This window comes from Fragaria vesca, linkage group LG4, assembly GCF_000184155.1.
Source record: "Fragaria vesca subsp. vesca linkage group LG4, FraVesHawaii_1.0, whole genome shotgun sequence".
In the NCBI taxonomy this organism is placed as follows: Eukaryota; Viridiplantae; Streptophyta; class Magnoliopsida; order Rosales; family Rosaceae; genus Fragaria; species Fragaria vesca.
The window spans coordinates 463,250-481,120 of record NC_020494.1 but is presented as its reverse complement, the minus strand read 5'-3'; the positions used below and the strand labels follow the sequence as shown (position 1 = coordinate 481,120).

Below are 17,871 nucleotides of genomic sequence, written 5' to 3'. Positions count from 1 at the left end.
GGAAAAAATGAAAATCCGCACCAAACTATTGGTGCAGACGTCCGCAGCTGAGAAAAATCCATATATATATATATATATATCACACATAGCAAACTAACAAACGAGGTAACCATAAATCGTTTATCTCCAAGGAGCTAATATCACATAAGCTATAGATAACACATATATTTTCGAGGAGCTAATAGCATATAACGTTACGCTGACAAATTTAGCAAGCCAAAATACTTCTAGTTCTTGTTTCGCATGAAGTCTAAATTTTCACGTGTCGCTAAAATCTGACGGCTAGTAGAGTTTTTTGTCTTAAAATATGATATAGAGTTAAAAAATAAGCTCCGGCCTAACTTTTATATCATAATAAAAATAGCTTAAAACCTTTACAAATTAAAACGTAGAAGCAGTATAGCGTTAACTTTATCAGACAATGGTTTTGTATAATTGGCTAATGCGCCTATCAGACGATCCTTAAGTAGATCGACAACGGTAAACTGCTTCATCAAGACAATGCTAAAAAACCATCGTCTGATTAGAAAATTGGCATTGTTTGCTACACAGTATATCAAGCTGTCAAGTTATATTCAATTTGATACATTTTTGGACATCCCTATTGGAAATTGGAAATGCTCCAAAATTTCGTTGCTTTGTTTTGATTTATTTAATTTATTTCAAGGGAGTGCTATCGCACTACTGCTGCTGTATTGTAGCCAGCTGGGGTCATCTTTTTTAGGTCTTGGCCAAATTGACGTGATTAATTAAGTTAATTAAGTTTGTGTAAAGTCTAATTTGATCCCACTAAAAGCGATCATTGTTTGTTAATATGAAATAATATTCTGTTGTTGTTGAAATGCATGTCTAACAGATGTCCTCAACTATTTCATCGAGAATGATTCAACTATTCAACTATTTCAATCAAAAAAAACTATTTCCTCGAGAATGATTTTGTTACTTGAAACGTGGCACAACCATAACCAAGATACATATATAGTTTAAACCGACTAGATTAAACACCAGCCCAGATTATTGACTACAAGCAGCAGCAGGCACCAGCTTAATTCTTTGGCTTGCTCTGGCAAATTAACCAATAGATCATCCATGATAAGAAAAGAAACCGTAGACAACCCTTTCATTCTCCACCATCGATGTAGAGAAACCTTTTCAATGTGGATTTCGTGCAAATAGCATTCATAGTAGTGTATTAGAAGATTACTTGAACATAGACAAGCGTGACTCGTAGATCACATTGTATCGATATTATCTCAACTTAACCATCTTTAAGGTGTTGGATTTTAATCACAAAAGGACTCAGTACAATTAAGTGTGATCCATCCATTTATAAGTTGTATTTTATTTATTCTTTTTCTGATGTGAGATCTTTCATCTCCAACACTCCTACTCACGTAGGACCTAACTTTTTAGGTTAGCATGTGGAATTCATTTAGTCCAATTCCCACATCGGAAATTGGTAATGCTTTGGTCCAATTCCCACGTTTGGAAATTGGGGTATGTGATCCAAGGCCCACTGCAGGCACTTAGTATGGTATGGACCAATCGCAATTTGGTGAACCTAAATTTGGGCTCATTATGCTGGAAGACTTTCTTCTGTTACGTTGGGAGACGTAATTGACAAGGGATCCACTCTGATACTAACTTGAATAAGGACAAGCATGGCCTGAATCATATTATGCCGATATTGTCTCAACTTAACCACCTTTGAGGTGTTGGATTTTAACCACAAAAGACCTCGGTACAAATAAGTATGATCTATCCACTTATAAGTTGTATTTTATTTATCCATTTTATGATGTGGGATCTTTCCTCTCTAACAAAATTAAGATTTTACAGAACAAAATTGTGTGCCTTCAATCGAGTAAAGTAAATTTGGGGGTGGAAAAAAAGTATACATTGCACACTACTACAATCTCTAAACCACCCTAATTGACGTGCCCAAGGAGGAAGAGTATGACTCCAGCATTGTGGTTGAGATGAATGGCTGTTGGAACTTGTGTGGTATTTATCCCACATTGAAGAAGAATTAAATGTGTGAGTCTTTATATGGAAACACCCATGTGACTCATTAAATGGATGATAGGCCTAGTATGGGCTTGGTGGGCTTTCTATAATAGAAATAAATAAATATATATATATTTAATAAAAGTCAAAGATTGGGCCTTGGGCTCTGTTGATTCAATCCGAATTTAATTTTTTAGAAATTAATATTATTTAATTTAATTATTAAATTTGGATAAATATCAAAAGACATAACTGTCCAAACAATTACAACTATCCGAGTAGTTGTGTCTGTCTGAACAGTTATACCTGTTCAAATTGACTTTTATATAAAGACGACTTCTGTCGTTGTTTTGATAATCGAATCATTCTTCTTCTTCTTCCTCCCCAAAACTATTTCTTCTGAAGCATAAAGTTAATTCGCCAGGGTCAAGTTCTTATGCAAGAACTTAAACCAGATAGTTGTATCCTCTAGATAGACGTCCGAAACTGCAGCACAAGTGGGGACGAATTTCTATCTAAGGTCACTGCAAGGCAGACCTCTATCTGATCAATCAAGTTAGTGTTGTTTGTTTTCATTGTTAATTTTTCAATTTCGTTTTGATTTCATTGATATATATATACTGTTTTGAACGGATTTTGGATTGGTTCTAACAATGGCCAAATCTCAAGGCATCAGCGAGGAAATTAGCTTCGCGCTTAACATGACTCCATGCATACTTGAACGTTGATGAATATCTCCATGAGCGGATTTTCCACAACGTTTCTACTCCTTATCACGTATATTATAGTGCAGTGATTCCTGAAGTTAGGTGTTTGGCATGGGAAGAAGAAACTGAGTCTATATGAACAGAAATATATCTCATTGAGTGGATCATCGATCTGTACGGAAAATAAGAAACTGGGATGTGAAAATTTTCTCCAAGCTAGGTTTTCTGATTAAGGGATCAGTTGTGCATTGATATGAAAGGCAGTTCTTTTCATTTCTATGCAAAGAAGAAAGAAGTTAACATGAGATCCAGTATAGCGGAATAAGGGAAAAAATTAATAATAGATGCACTATCGCCAATATACTAAATTAGTGATTCGAATGAAAATACTAAAGGCCCATATAATCATCAAATAGCTCAACTGATGTTGTAGCGTGCATAACGGAAGAGAATGACATGAATTTCCATCATCAATGCATGCAGAGCATGTGTGAGTATTTCTAATTTGTTCAAACTAATAGAGATTTATTTTTGAACTCAATTGTGATAAAAATGGATTGATGATTTGTTGTCGTGTACATAACACAATTTTTTGTTAACGTATCTATAGATGAGGTATATCAAGTGGTTAAGCTCTTACGTACCTTCGGTTTAGACTTATGGTCAGTTTGTTTTACTTCATTTTTTGATAAAAACTTCGGTCTGAAAAGCAAAATCTAGCTATCATTTTTCACTACACGTCTCTCTTCCCTCTTTCTCGGCCTCTATATATTCCTCCCCCAAACTCCCCCTCCAATAGCTCTGTCGTAAGCTCTCCCCCTCTCTTCTCCTCCTTTTCCTTCACTAGCTACACCAGCTAACAAAATGGTGAAGTTCTCAAAAGAGCTTGAAGCTCAGCTCATCCCCGAATGGAAGGACGCTTTCGTTAACTACTGGCAGCTCAAAAAGCAAGTCAAGAAGATCAAAGTTTCAAGAGTTCCCAAGCAAGCCTCGGATGCAGATTACGGTGTCTCCATTTTCGATCCCATTCGTTTCGTCGCCAAGAAAATCAGTGACAAGCTGTTCAACTTTGATAACAAGTTAACTGAGATTATCCAGGTACTGAGTTATAATACGCATGTTATATATGTTGTTGAAGGTTTATTAATGGTGGTTGTTAGAATTTGGTTTTGCTCATCAGTTAGGTTTCCAGCCGATTTTTGGCGACCGTAGCCGTTATACTTTTTACATTTTCCGACTAGGAGCACACCCCTTCACCTCATTCCATTCACGCCCGAAACGAACCCGAAATCGATCTGGGGAGCTTATGTCTTTTCCAGTGGGCTGTGTTCTGACCAATTACGGCATTAGAGTACGTTCTGAATGATGATCACGTCATTTTCAGGCGAAAAGTTTTATTGGTTTCCGACACCTCTGGTGATTCTATTGACCTCCTTAAACTCTCTCGCTCTCAAAACGACGTAAGCCGTAACTCCTATTTTTAGTGACACAAGCAAGCACCAAAGCTCCTTTATTGATGGTGCCAGTGCCGTAGATGGTTTTGACGTGTGTGAAATATGTGTGCATGGCACATTGAACATAATATTTGCACACTTCAACTAGCTAGTGCGGCCAGCTAGCCTTTGTTGGAAGAAAGAAAAGGCTCTATGGTTATCATGAATACGTTTTTGAGTCGTGTTATGTTCATATCTAAAGTAACGTTTTCTGAATTCAGGAATTACACGAACAAATCAATGAAACAAAACATTCAAAACGATATAACTAGAATACATACATAAGAATAACATCGAAAACGTATTGGTGACACTTACCCAGAAATCGAAGATCACTATAATCTTCTTTTCCTTATTGAGAAACTAGATCACAACAAAATTAGCGTTTTCAGATTAACCATAGGATGACTTTTGGCTTGTAGAAATTCTGTTCTTGTTTTGTTCTCTTTTGATCTTCTTTGAAACTAGTTATGTTTGCTGTAACGAACAGCAAGCAATGATGGGCATGCAATATAATACACGAAAACTGTTCATAAAGTTGCCGGAAACCTGGAGAGGATGTCAGAATGTTTACAGAGTCCAACAAGATTCATCCCTCTATTTCTGGGTTTTGTTTTGTTAGATATCTTTTAGGGAGTTTCGATCTCTATCTCACGAAAGCAGATTATGAATACGGTTGTAACTAGATGTATAATACCTCATATATCACGAAACCATCGTGACGAACACCAACAAGAGACCAACACACACCAAGCGAAAAGGACACTAAGAAACAAAGAAACCAATCCCATGCCATAAAAATTGGGTTAATAATTGACTGTTGTTCTTTCTTTTCTGTTGTGCACAGGTGAAGAGTAAGATCAGGGAGAATAGTGAGGAGGAAGAAATCTACGAGACCGAGCTTGTTCAGTTGTTTTCTGAAGAGGATGAGGTAAATCAGTCCAAAATATGGTACATCTTGCACTGCTAATTACCAAGAAATTATCTAGTCAAGTATGATTAGACATGGTGTGTTTATATTTTTTTATATTTTTTTATAGAGAAATGAATAATTCAAAAATAAACATTTATACATGGTGTGTTTATATTGGACATCCAGAAAAAAAGGTCTTTTCCGGACCTCCAATATCATCACTATATATGGTCGAAAGTGTACGTTCAACTTTACAATTCCTCTACAAGAATCATTTTTACATGAAATTGAACACTACGTACATCCTTTCATAATCATTCAAGTCAAAAATGAACAGTTTGCATCAATAAATTAAATTGTGGTAAAAAAAGGTCGTGAAAAAGAATAATTTGAAGTTTCAATTAACGTGATTGACTTGGTGTTTATTTTATAGGTGAGGGTGTTCTTTGAGAGATTAGATGAAGAGCTCAACAAGGTGAACCAATTTTACAAGACCAAAGAGATAGAGTTTCTTGAGAGAGGAGAGATTTTGAACAAGCAGCTACAGATTTTGCTGGACCTCAAGCAAATTCTTAACGATAGGCGATGGAAAAATTGTCTATCAAAACAAAAATCATCAAGTGTTCCTAGCTCATGGTCCTCGACTCCCCGGAATTCTGACTACGGTTCTGGTAAGCTTTTCCATTTATGGTCTACAGCTAGTCAACTTTCATTCCCTGAATCTATGTATTATTCAATGATATACCTAATTATATTACCGTTCGTTTAAAAGTTCTCATTTCGTTCTCATTAGAACCTCTCCTTACCTAACAAGTCTATTTGAATAAAAGTTTGTTCTTAGCTACTTAATTTGGGTCTATTACCATAATAAAACCTACTTGCTAGGAAAGAGAGAATTGTTTCCAAGTTTAAACAGATTAAGTAGTAGTGATTAACTACTTCCATGTCACGTTGCTTGTACAACTGCTTCAAATTCTTGTTCCTCATTCACATTGTTCTCCATTTGTAACTGTTAATTGGTCAACAGCTTAGGCTTATTGGAGATTTATACATGTGAGACAGAGATCGATCATTTTGGTTACAAACGTATTAATTAGTAAAGTTCGTGTTCTATATGAAACTTTGTCGTTCAAGTCGCATAGTCTAAATGATTAGCACACCTAATTAATATCACAGCTGGGGAAAAGATAACATTCTGGAAAAATCCAAATCCTTGACGCAATTGTTCATGAAATTTTCTCCTACCTTTTTTTTTTAAGAAAAATCGACGCAGAAAACATACAAAACTGAGCCTTATCTTAATATTGCCTCAAATATTATTCATGCCCCAGCTTCTTTTATTTCTATCCTTAATTTGTTATTAATTATAGAAAATTAACTAATGCAGATAACTCGGCAGAATTGAGTGCTACACCAACTAGTACAGAACTAACACAAACAGATGAAGCAATTGCAGCACTAGAAAGAAACGGTGTGAGCTTCACTAACACGGCAACAAGAGGTAAGACAAAGAAAGGCAAGCCAAAGATGGCCATGAGGATCGACATTCCAAACAACACTCCAACACGAACAATCTCCGCCGTTACGTCAATGTTGTGGGAAGATTTGGTTAACAATCCGAAAAAGGAAGGCCCTGGAGAATTCATCAACAGAAAGAAGATTCAGTGTGCTGAGAAAATGATAAGAGGGGCTTTTGTGGAGCTCTACAGAGGCCTCGGCCTACTTAAAACTTACAGGTCTGCTTTTATGAGTTTTTTAGCCAAATTTGAGTTGCACAAGTACGTAGGACATCCATTTGGTAACATAGGATCTTTTCTAAAACTAAAAATGAAGTACTTGATCGAGTCTCCACATGCGTATATCTTAGTATAAATGGTTCTAGCTTTACAGAGTTTACGGATTAAGGTTAATTGTACGCAATGAGTTTACGCATTAATCTGTCTTAGCTTGGCATTTTTAATTTGACCAATGTGATCTAATCGATCGAATTTACTACTTTTGTCAGCTCACTGAACATGGTAGCTTTTATAAAGATCCTCAAGAAATTTGACAAGGTGAGAGACTTGTTCCTAGCTAACAGTTCCTGCAGTCTTATTTTAGCAAATGCCAACATAATATAGGCTTGCAGTGCAAGTAAACTGAAGCAATTAGTTTTCCTTTACAGGTATCGAACCAGCAGGCCTCAGCAAGTTATCTAAAAGCAGTGAAGAGATCACATTTCATCAGTTCTGATAAGGTAACTGAATTTTCGTACTTTTCGTACGTCTTAATCTATGATCAGTACATAACTATTAGTTGGAATCCATATATATATATTTTTTTTTTTTTTTACAATGGCGTCACTTAAGAAAATTACCTTTCTAACGGAAAACGTCGATTGTAAGCGTTTCTGATAGTGATTGTATTCTGTGTGGTTATTATATTTGGTTTGCCAAGGTTGTTAAACTAATGGACGAAGTGGAAACTATATTCACAAAGCACTTTGCCAGCAATGACAAGAAAAAGGCAATGAAGTTTCTGAGACCACGACAGCAGAAGGAGTCTCACATGGTTACCTTCTTTGTTGGTACTTCATCTCTCTCCCTCAATTTTCCATTGTTTAGCTATCTGCATAAAACCTTTGTAGATTAAGAGGTCAACACTTGAAATGTTTGCTTTAGTTCTTTGCCTTATTGAGAGCTCCACCACTAACAAAGAAAAAATTGCGATGTGCAATATGATGGGTGCTCATTAGTCTTTGTTTGCCACTAATCACCAAAGTGGGATTTGCTCAAAGGTTTATTATTCATTGGTGACAATGGGGTCCCATGAAGCAGTATGACCAAATTGTTTCAGTTTTTCTGGGTCTGATTGTGATCACTCTTTTATGAAGTTTATTATTTTGTTGAGTTATTTCTGTCAAAGAAAATTAATAAAGGTCTTCTGTTTGGTTTATGTTGGTGCAGGTTTGTTTACAGGTTGCTTTGTATCGTTGTTTAGTGTATACGCACTGTTAGCGCACTTATCTGGGATATTCTCTCCTAGTACTGAAATGGATTACATGGAAACTGTCTACCCTGTTTTCAGGTAAATGCTCTATTTCACAGTAGCCTTTTCTGTTTTCACATGTAATTATATATACAATTAGTGCTACTAGTAGTGCTTGTACAGACTGTTGAAGGGCAGTGCTTCTTCTGTAAGTGCTAAAACCGAAAGCAACTTTAGCGGCAAGAGCTTTTTTGATTTAAACACACAGTGCTTCTAAATGCTTTCCCAAACTGGATTTGTAATTTACAGAAATCTAAGATGTGCTTCTAACATAAGCATTTGCGGTAGTAGCTAGCGCTATCGACCAAAAGAACGTCAAACAGAAGCACTGCCAACAGGCCACAGGAAGGGAAATATATGTTTGTTGTGTTGTACGAATAAAAGTCGCAGATAAGAAAGTTTCTAACCTTGACAAAGTAGCATCCAAGATTAGTAACTAGCAACACAAAGTAATGCACAAAGTCCGGAAATGTGATCCCTGTCAAGTTTTTTCAGAAATAGAATTAAGATCTGACGATGATGGTAATTCAAACTAACTACCATCCTACTAACTCTAAGGAGGTGAATTTTTGTGCAGTGTCTTTGCATTACTGAGCTTGCACTTGTTCATGTATGGATGCAACCTGTTCATGTGGAAGAGTACGAGAATCAATTGCAACTTCATATTTGAGTTCCAACCGAGCACCGCCTTAAAGTACCGCGACGCCTTCCTAATATGCACAACTTTTATGACAGCTGTGGTTGGTGCCATGGTTTTACACCTTATATTAAGGGCTAATAACTTCTTACCAAGCCAAGTTGATGCCATTCCTGGAGTTTTCCTTCTGGTTAGTGTTTATGACTTTCACCTTTACATGTCTGTTAGACAAGTAACTAGAGTTTTAAAATCAGGCCTCAGAAAGAAATCAACTAAGAAAATTGAAACATTTACATAGCTTGAAGCATTGTCCTAATCTTGAAAAACTGAATTTCAGTTTTCCATTGCGCTGCTGATATGCCCCTTGGACATCTTCTATCGACCTACACGCTACTGCTTCATTAGAGTAATTCGTAACATAGTCTGTTCTCCACTTTATAAGGTACATTTCCTTCCAGCTGCAGTATCCCATCAAATAATCGTGATTGATTTAAATCAATACAACGAAATTAGCATCGCCATTTAAGCTTTTTTTTTTTTGTTGCATCATTTTCCTGCAGGTTTTGATGGTAGACTTTTTCATGGCTGATCAGCTAACTAGCCAGGTATAACTATCTAATTTATAATCAAGTTGGCAAGAAAATATAAATAACTGTAACATTCCTCTTTCATCGACCATTTAGTTTCGTTAACAAATCAACTATTGTTTCTTTGTTTGTAGATCCCATTGCTGAGACACATGGAATCCACAGCCTGCTACTTTCTTGCTGGAAGTTTCAGAACACACCAATATGAGACTTGCAAAACTGGAAGGCTATACAGAGAGCTCGCTTATGTCATTTCATTCTTGCCATACTACTGGCGTGCAATGCAGGTACCACTACCAAAATTCATGTGCAGATTATTGTCTATTAGTACTTTCTTTCTTACTAAATGCATGTAGTCAAATATTTCAACCTTGCAATAGCATAGTCTTTTAGTCCACCAACTGACATCTGATCTTTCAATGCAATGAACTATAAAGTGTGCAAGACGATGGTTTGATGAGGCTGATGTCAACCATTTGGCTAACATGGGGAAGTATGTTTCGGCCATGGTGGCAGCCGGAGCCAGGATTACATATGCTAATCAGCAGAATCATCTATGGTTTTCTATAGTAGTGGTCACTTCTGTGGTGGCTACAGTCTATCAGTTATACTGGGACTTTGTCAAGGATTGGGGGCTTTTCAACCCACATTCCAAGAACCTATGGCTGAGAGATGAACTCATTCTGAAGAACAAAAGCACCTACTATTTTTCCATGGTAAGTTTTAGGTCTTTAGGTTTTTCTCTAAACAACTTTATTAATTGTAGATATCCTAGTTTTAAACCGCGTTCTCAAACATATTGCGAACTGACGCAGGCCCTGAATGCCGTTCTGAGAGTTGCTTGGGTGGAGACAGTTATGGGATTTCACAAAATTTCATATGTTGAGTCACGATTGGTGGACTTTCTCTTGGCTTCATTAGAGGTTATCCGGCGGGGGCATTGGAACTTTTACAGGTACTAATGTTGAAGGAGAAATGTTTTTGAGCATTATACTTGATCCTTGTGATTAAACTATACAATTTCTTAACTTGTTCTTTTATATCAAACAGGTTAGAGAATGAGCATCTGAATAATGTTGGCAAGTTCAGGGCAGTCAAGACGGTTCCCCTACCATTCCGTGATGCAGATTCTGATGGATGAGATGAATCAGTCTTGCTTGTATAGTACAGAATCCCCAAATACTGATATGGGGCATTTAAGCCAAGAGATGCAGGAGGAGGGACTACTCCACGTACATTTTCTTACATCAATGTGTGAGATCCTGCCATTCATTCATCGCATACACAATTCGGAATATGAATTGCAAAGCACCAAATGCAATGAAGAAAAGCCATTTCCAACTGAAATGACCTTTTTCTGATGTACCTTTTGGCCATTTTAGTATAGAAATGATGATGCAAGTGTACCATGTATTTTCTGAACAAGCAGTTCTATTGTGTATTGACTTTCAAACTTTTCGCCTCTAAAGATAACCCTCTATGTCATCCCTGCTACCACTAAAAATGAAAATGGAAGAGATCAGTTATCTGAATCCATTTTGTTTATTCTCTATCTTACATTTGATCATAACAAGTTGTTACCTTGTTACAGGAAGAACATAACCGTTGAGGACTTATCAATTTGATAGCAAATTGATCAAATATTCCCATATATAAGAAAATAGCCAAAATACTGCATGTGATATTATATTATTTTCAGAATGAGGTTTTTAGACATGTAAAGAATATATGTAATAGCTAGTTTATATATTCTGTACTTTTGCATAACAAGTATATATACTTCAATGCTTGAGCATGCTCTAGTACTTTAGGTGGAAGCTTTAATATCCCTGTATCCTATACATAATGCCTTACCAATCTCTGCATAGTGCTTATATTGAGATGAAAATTAAGCAACCTCTTTTTTTAATTCACTCTAAATATCATTCTTCCTTCACGTAATATATTTTGGTAAACTTTTTACATGAAGACAGCAGAACCTCCATCACAAACTAATACTAAACTAGAATTATACCAGCGCCTTGGCGCGGTGTATACATTTACCGTGTGTTTGGATGTAGATGAATTCCTGAGAATTTAATCAAACATAAAGAATTCTCAATTTCTTAGGATGGTTTCCCTCGTTTGGATACTTATCCCGTGAAATTAGCAATTTTCACGGGAAAATAATCGTGAAATTTAGGAGCTTAATTCCCGACTTAAATTCCTCACAAAATAAGTGTCATTTGTCAATTCCTTTAACTAAGGCTAGTCTGAATACAAATTCTTGTCATTTTAAAACTCTACATCATGAAATCCAAACAATGGAATTCTTAATTAATAGGAGTTAAATTCATGGAATTGTAATTCTCATGATTTTGAAATTTCTATGGACATATCATGAAATTCAAACAATGAAATTCTCAATTAATATGATTTAAATTCATGGAATTGTAATTCCCATGACTTTAAAATTTTTATGGACATTAAAATTACTTTATCCAAAAACAACGTTATGAAGCTAGTCAATGGGTTAATTGATTGATAGAAATGTTTATGATATGTACTTCATAGAATGTTATACATGCAAATTATATTCAGCTGTTATACTGATTATATATCTAGGGTTAATGACAATATTATGGTTTCTTAAAAATAACAGGGGCAAAAGGGTTAGTATATACGCGTCTAGGCGCGATGTAGTATTCACATTATGCATATTCCACATATGTATAAGAGCTATCACAAAATTCATGGAATTGTAATTCTCATACTTTAAAATTTCTATGGACATTAAAATTATTTTATCCAAAAACAATGTTATAGATTGATAGAAATGTTTCTGATATGTACTTCATAGAATATTATTAATACAAATTATACTTAGCTGTTATACTAATTGTATATCTAATGTTAATGACAATATTATTGTTATACTATGACAATATTATGGTTTCTATTATTTTATCAGCTGTTATACTGATTGTATAACCGCCCCTTGGCGCGGTGTAGTATCTACATTATGCATATTTTACATATGTATAAGAGTTATCACAAAAACAACTTTTATACAACAAAACATCTAGTCTTGTATTCTACCCAAAATATAAATGCTCTAATTGTTTTGATTTGTAAGATTCAGGATGTAGAAGAAAAGTAAAAAATGGAGGGCAAAAAAATATTTGCCGAGAGAGAGTCTATCTAAGAAAATCTAAATTACACGTTTCAGAAAAAAAAAAAATCACTGTTCATATGCTTATGATATGAACAGTTAACCACCCTTTAATATATAGTATAATTACTGCACCTGCTAAAATTTTAGAATGAAGATCACTATCAAGACTTCTGCTGCAGAGTGAATATCCCACCTGGTTTTTTTTGTGAATTGTGGTTTAAGAAAAGAAATCAACACCAACATTGGAAGACTTTTGATTTCTCAGAGATTCGGCTAGTCTCTTTGACAGATAGTATGCAGTTGATTCAATGGTGATCATCGGATTAACACCAACAGCACTAGGCAACACACTACCATCACAAACAAATAGGCCTTCGGCTTCCCAGCTCTCCCCATTCTGATCAACCGCGCCTTCTTTTTCATTGATTCCCATTCTACAGCTCCCCATTTGATGAGCTGAGGAATAGGGTGTCCACTTCTCTACTAATGACTGTGGCCCTTCTTCTGCAGAAACTTTGTCCAAAAACTCCTCTAGTCCCTCCTTATCAATCCCTTCACATTTGAGTCTCAGTCCATCGCTGCGGTGAGTGCCAACTTCAACTGCTCCTGCTGCTATCAGAATCCTAAGCGCCTGCCTCATACCAGCCTTCATGTTCTCTTTGTCTGATACATCAAGCTCATAGCTAGCTCTTCCTTCTGTCCTAATAACCCCGGAACCCTTATCCCGGATTATTGTGATCAAATGTGCAGTTCTTGAAAATCTCAGCATCCTTTTCTTCATGTCTAGTCCAGACTCCCAAGGGCACAAAGCAGCAAATGATCCAGGCCCTAATGCAGGAGTTTCTATGATGGCCCTTGGCTTAGAGTCTTCTGAAACGACCTCATGGACCGATGTGATAATTCCACCCTTATAGCTTTTACCCTTGAATTCTGAATTAATCGAGTCAGGGAAGTATCCCCAAGCCATTAGGACAGGGTGGAGATGAAGATTTCGACCAATGTGCCGATTCTTTAGTCCACTAGAGATCATTAAGGGAGGTGTCAAAAGAGCTCCACATGCTGAAATTGTTACTTTTGCCTCGATTTGCAATCTCTTTGTTATGTTGTTACTTAAACTTTTTGCCACTACTCCCAAGCATTTCTTCTTCCTCATACTTCCACTCTTGTAGCTTTTAGCCAATACAAATCTCTCGGCTTTGCAACCAGATAAGATCACTGCACCATGATCCACTGCATCCACCAGCCATGTAGTATCAGTCCCCTTTTTCTCTCCTTTCTTACAACCATAACCGCAGGATCCACAATAATGCTTCTCAGAAGAATTGCGAGGGGTAAAATGAACATCAAGGCCTAAAGTCTCACATCCTTTTCGTAGCACTTGATTTTGGAACCCCTCCTCTACACAACTCTCTGTAACCCCGATTCTCTCCCACACAGCATTCATTGCAGAAACGTATTCGGATCCCCCGAAGAAGGCAATCTTTTGATCCTTGGCCCATTCTTGAAGCAAAGAATCTGGTGGTCTAATGCAGGCTGACCAGTTTACAGCAGAGCCACCACCGACTGTTGATCCAGCCTGCAGCATTACTTTACCATCAAAAGTTGCAAGAATGCCTCCTGATTCGTACAGTTGATCCTGTGATGGTCCTTCCAGAGAGGAATAATCCGATGCGGTGAAGTAGTTCCCTTTCTCAAGAACAATGACTTTCTGGCCTGAACTTGCTAAGACAGCAGCTGCAACACCTCCTCCACAGCCAGAGCCAACAATTACAACATCACATTTGATCTTGTAGAGGTTGTTCTTGGAGTCATGTGTGACTTTGAGGCCTTTGTCAGCAAGAGAATCCAGAAGGCTAGTGTCAGTTTGGTACATGGTTTCTATGATTCCCTTGTGAAGAGACCTCTCTTCTGGGACTTTTTCGGGGTTCGCAGCCGGTTCTACTTCATATCCAATGGCTTTCCATGCTGGGTTTTCAGCATTTTCATCAACCTGTGAAAAGGAAAACGATTCAACGCTTAAACTCTTGATTGCTTGCAGCCTACGTACTATACATCATGGATGGGATGAATGTTCATGAAATTAAGGACTTAATGCCCAAGTGTACACGAAATAATTAAGGAACTATTATCATGATGTTCGATCAATTAGCATCAATATTCTAGCTATCGCACATTCACACATGTGGTGTAACATGAATCTATTGAACACCATGATCAACTTATCATGCTTTGTGCTTGGCCTAAATTATTTAGTTTTGGTCTAACGACCACTTTTTGTTTACGGATCCTTTCCTCATGGCTCTCTCATCATATTGTTTCATGAAGATAAATGGGTCGTTCAATCTTAATTTGGGGGAAGGCTATGATGTGTTACTGCATGACATACATCGACTTTGTCTTAAAGTTAAAAAATGAGTCCTCGAAGTAGTAAAATTGGTTCTCAAAGTTGTAATATGAGTCTTTAAATTTGTAAAATTTTAATTACAACATTCGTCCTTTAGTGGTAAAATGTGTCCTTAAAATAGTAATTTAGTCCTCAAAGTTGTATCAACCATTTTTTATCACTTTAAAGATTCCTATACCACTTTAAGGATTAATATTACTACTTTAAGGACTCATGCGGTACGTAACTAAGAATATTTACAACTTTAAGGACTCATTTACATCTTTAAGGACTAATATTATCACTTCAAATACTCATTTTACAACTTTAGAACAAACTTGATGCATATCATATATTAACACATTGTAGAATTTTTATTTAATTTGATGATCACATTTGTTCATCTTAAAAAGAAATGTTAATGGAAATATCATTTTAGTACACTTATGTTTTTTGGGATGGTGTGGTGTGCCCGCCCTTAGCTTTCTTCTAATAGTTGATTAAATACTCTTTTAATTAGAATTGGAGATATTCCCACATGATTCAAGCAATCAGACGTGATGTTCCCCTTCTGTTTTATTGGTGTACAGATTTATATACTTAATTTTGATTGATTCAATAATTTAAATTCATTTTATTTTTTTCACCCCCGGCTAGTCCCCACATGATTTAAGCAATCTTATTGGTTAAAGCTAATCAGGACCATTGACAGGTGGTGTTCCCGGACCACCTAATAATTACTTGTCTTAATCAATCAAATATCTAAATGTGCGGTTTAAATGCCTAAGTAATGACCGAATCAGCTTCTGGGCTTCAACAGTAGTACGTGGGGATGATGATGTTTCAACCACTTTTAATTTCAAATCTCTTCATTTTGATTGCTCGTTGGCTCAATTGACTTACTGATAACTAGTTAACTACTAATAGGCAAGGAGTAGATTTTGAGACCAACGTATTAAAGAGGCAAGGGGTTATCCGTCGATTATTCCTCTTAAATATGAGAGGCCTGTGTCTTGAACTCAAGAGTTATATATACTCTTATCAAGGTCACAAGGTTTTCTTAAAGACTTTTAGCTTATAATTAAACTAGTTCGTGCTCTGTGCTGGGGACTATTTTGGAATGCCTTCATCCTCCTCCTCTTGGTCACTAAGGGAGATCATGTCACAACATATCATCTTCTTGGTCATCAAGAATATATTGAAATTTAACTCCAATTAGCGTCGACAAGATTCAAACCTAGAGACGTTACACACTCAAGAGTTATATGTGCTATTTCGTAACCCCAAAGTTTTTTACTAGCTACCTAATCGCTTTAGGCCCCGTTTGGCTTCACTTTTAAAAAACTCAGTTTATATCCGTACTTTTAAAATTTTATAGTGTTTGATAAACTGCAGAAAAACAGTTTTTTAGAAAATATAGGTCACTGACAACAGCTTTTAGAAGCAACCTCAAGGTTGTTTTTAGAAGCTGTTGTCATTAAAAACACTAGAAATCAATATATTTTGTTTTGACAATACTTTTAAACTAATAGTTATCAAACACAAACTATTTTAATTCACAGCTGATTATTTTTAAAGTACAGCAGCAAAGTTTTTTTTTTTCAAGTCACTGGAATACCAAACTAGCACTTAGTCGTAATCGAGTTACAGATTTTGTTAATTTGTCTGACAACAAAGTCTAATTGCCTCGTCACTAGCTTTTCTCTCAGCTATCCCTCCATATTCCCCTCAAGTCTAGCAAATTGTTCTCGTGAGTTGAAATAAGGCTGAGTGAGGTTTGGGAATACGATCATAACGACAACCCGGCCATAACTATATAGGACCTAATAGCATCAAAAAAAAAAAAAATATATAGGACATAACCTAATAATGAGTGACACGCATGACAACGATCAAACCAAGTAGGGTTTACGGTTTATGGCTAGCTTATAGTTCTATACCATCTTGATCTGTCGGTTGTATCAATTTTGTCGTTAGAATATGTAAAAGTAGAAGGGAATGAGATAGAAATGGGTACCCGGGAGAAGAAAGTGAAGACGCAAAGGATCTTGATGTAAAGAAAAGCAAGCCTAATTGGGGTGAGAAACCAGTGCCTGAACCACCACTGCAGAACTCTCTCTCTCTTCTCCAACGGCAGACATGAGAACTTGTGAATGAAGGGCCATTTGTCACCCAAGCAAAGAGAACCACAGAGCAGTAGACTGCCCAACCTAGTGCTTAGGATCCATAAAACCACTCTAACCAGAATTATGGCTTCTGTAAAAGCCCTCTTCACCAATAAATCTGCAACCTGTTCATGAAATTAATCCAAACCAAATACACAATTAAAATAAAACCAACTCTCTGCAGGTAATTAGATAGAAAGAAAAAAAACACTCTATCTTCTCTTTTATTTTCGCGATCATGCATACATTTTTACTAAAATTCACTAAAGTCTTATAAAAAAAGATATAAATAATAATAACATTCACTAAAGTTTATGATATATATATAGGGAGCCATTTTAGTGAGGACCCTTAAGTTGAAGACTTGGTGAAGACTTTTCGGTTTATGGTTTAAAAGACCCAATTTTCGATCACATTTTAACATCTTATCCGTTCAGTTTTTAGGTTTATATGAGTAGATTATTTCTACAAATTTTCACCTAAATTGGTGTTCGTTAAGATAACAAACTAGATCAAATTAATGGACAAATCAAATATGTCAAATATGAACCGTTCAAGTTCATAATTGATAAATTACACTTATAAATGTCTTAAAAAATTTTAATATAGTTGAAAATTTGAAGAAATGATCTACTCATAAATACTTATAAACTGAACGGTCAAGATGTAGATATAAGATCGAAAGGTGGGATAAGCCGAAAAAGTCCTCACCAAGTCTTCATCAAGTCTTCAACTTAAGGGTCCTCACTAGAAGGGTTATATATATATATATATATATATATATATATATATATTATA

At 36.1% G+C, this 17,871-nt stretch overlaps 2 protein-coding genes across 2 annotated transcripts in view; one reads left to right on the top strand and one right to left on the bottom strand.

Moving 5' to 3' along the window:
* The first annotated feature begins 3,578 nt into the window (after positions 1-3,578).
* LOC101306032 (phosphate transporter PHO1-like) lies at positions 3,579-11,303 on the top strand. The gene is made up of 15 exons (XM_004296337.1): positions 3,579-3,812; positions 5,055-5,138; positions 5,554-5,791; positions 6,508-6,856; positions 7,126-7,174; positions 7,285-7,356; positions 7,557-7,686; positions 8,066-8,186; positions 8,725-8,974; positions 9,122-9,226; positions 9,345-9,389; positions 9,506-9,658; positions 9,809-10,087; positions 10,187-10,326; positions 10,422-11,303. The coding sequence occupies exons 1-15, from the start codon at positions 3,579-3,581 to the stop codon at positions 10,510-10,512; spliced, it is 2,340 nt and encodes a 779-aa protein (XP_004296385.1). The 3' UTR covers positions 10,513-11,303.
* A 1,039-nt stretch (positions 11,304-12,342) lies between these two features.
* The window catches only part of LOC101306323 (long-chain-alcohol oxidase FAO1-like), a 6,306-nt gene continuing 777 nt past the window's right edge, over positions 12,343-17,871 (bottom strand). Inside the window, exons 2-3 of the mRNA XM_004296338.1 lie at positions 16,926-17,198; positions 12,343-14,515 (exon numbers count right to left, since the gene is read on the bottom strand). Coding sequence (XP_004296386.1) covers positions 12,743-14,515; positions 16,926-17,198 — 2,046 coding nt within the window. The 3' untranslated portion in view covers positions 12,343-12,742. The remainder of the gene's footprint in view (positions 14,516-16,925; positions 17,199-17,871) is intronic.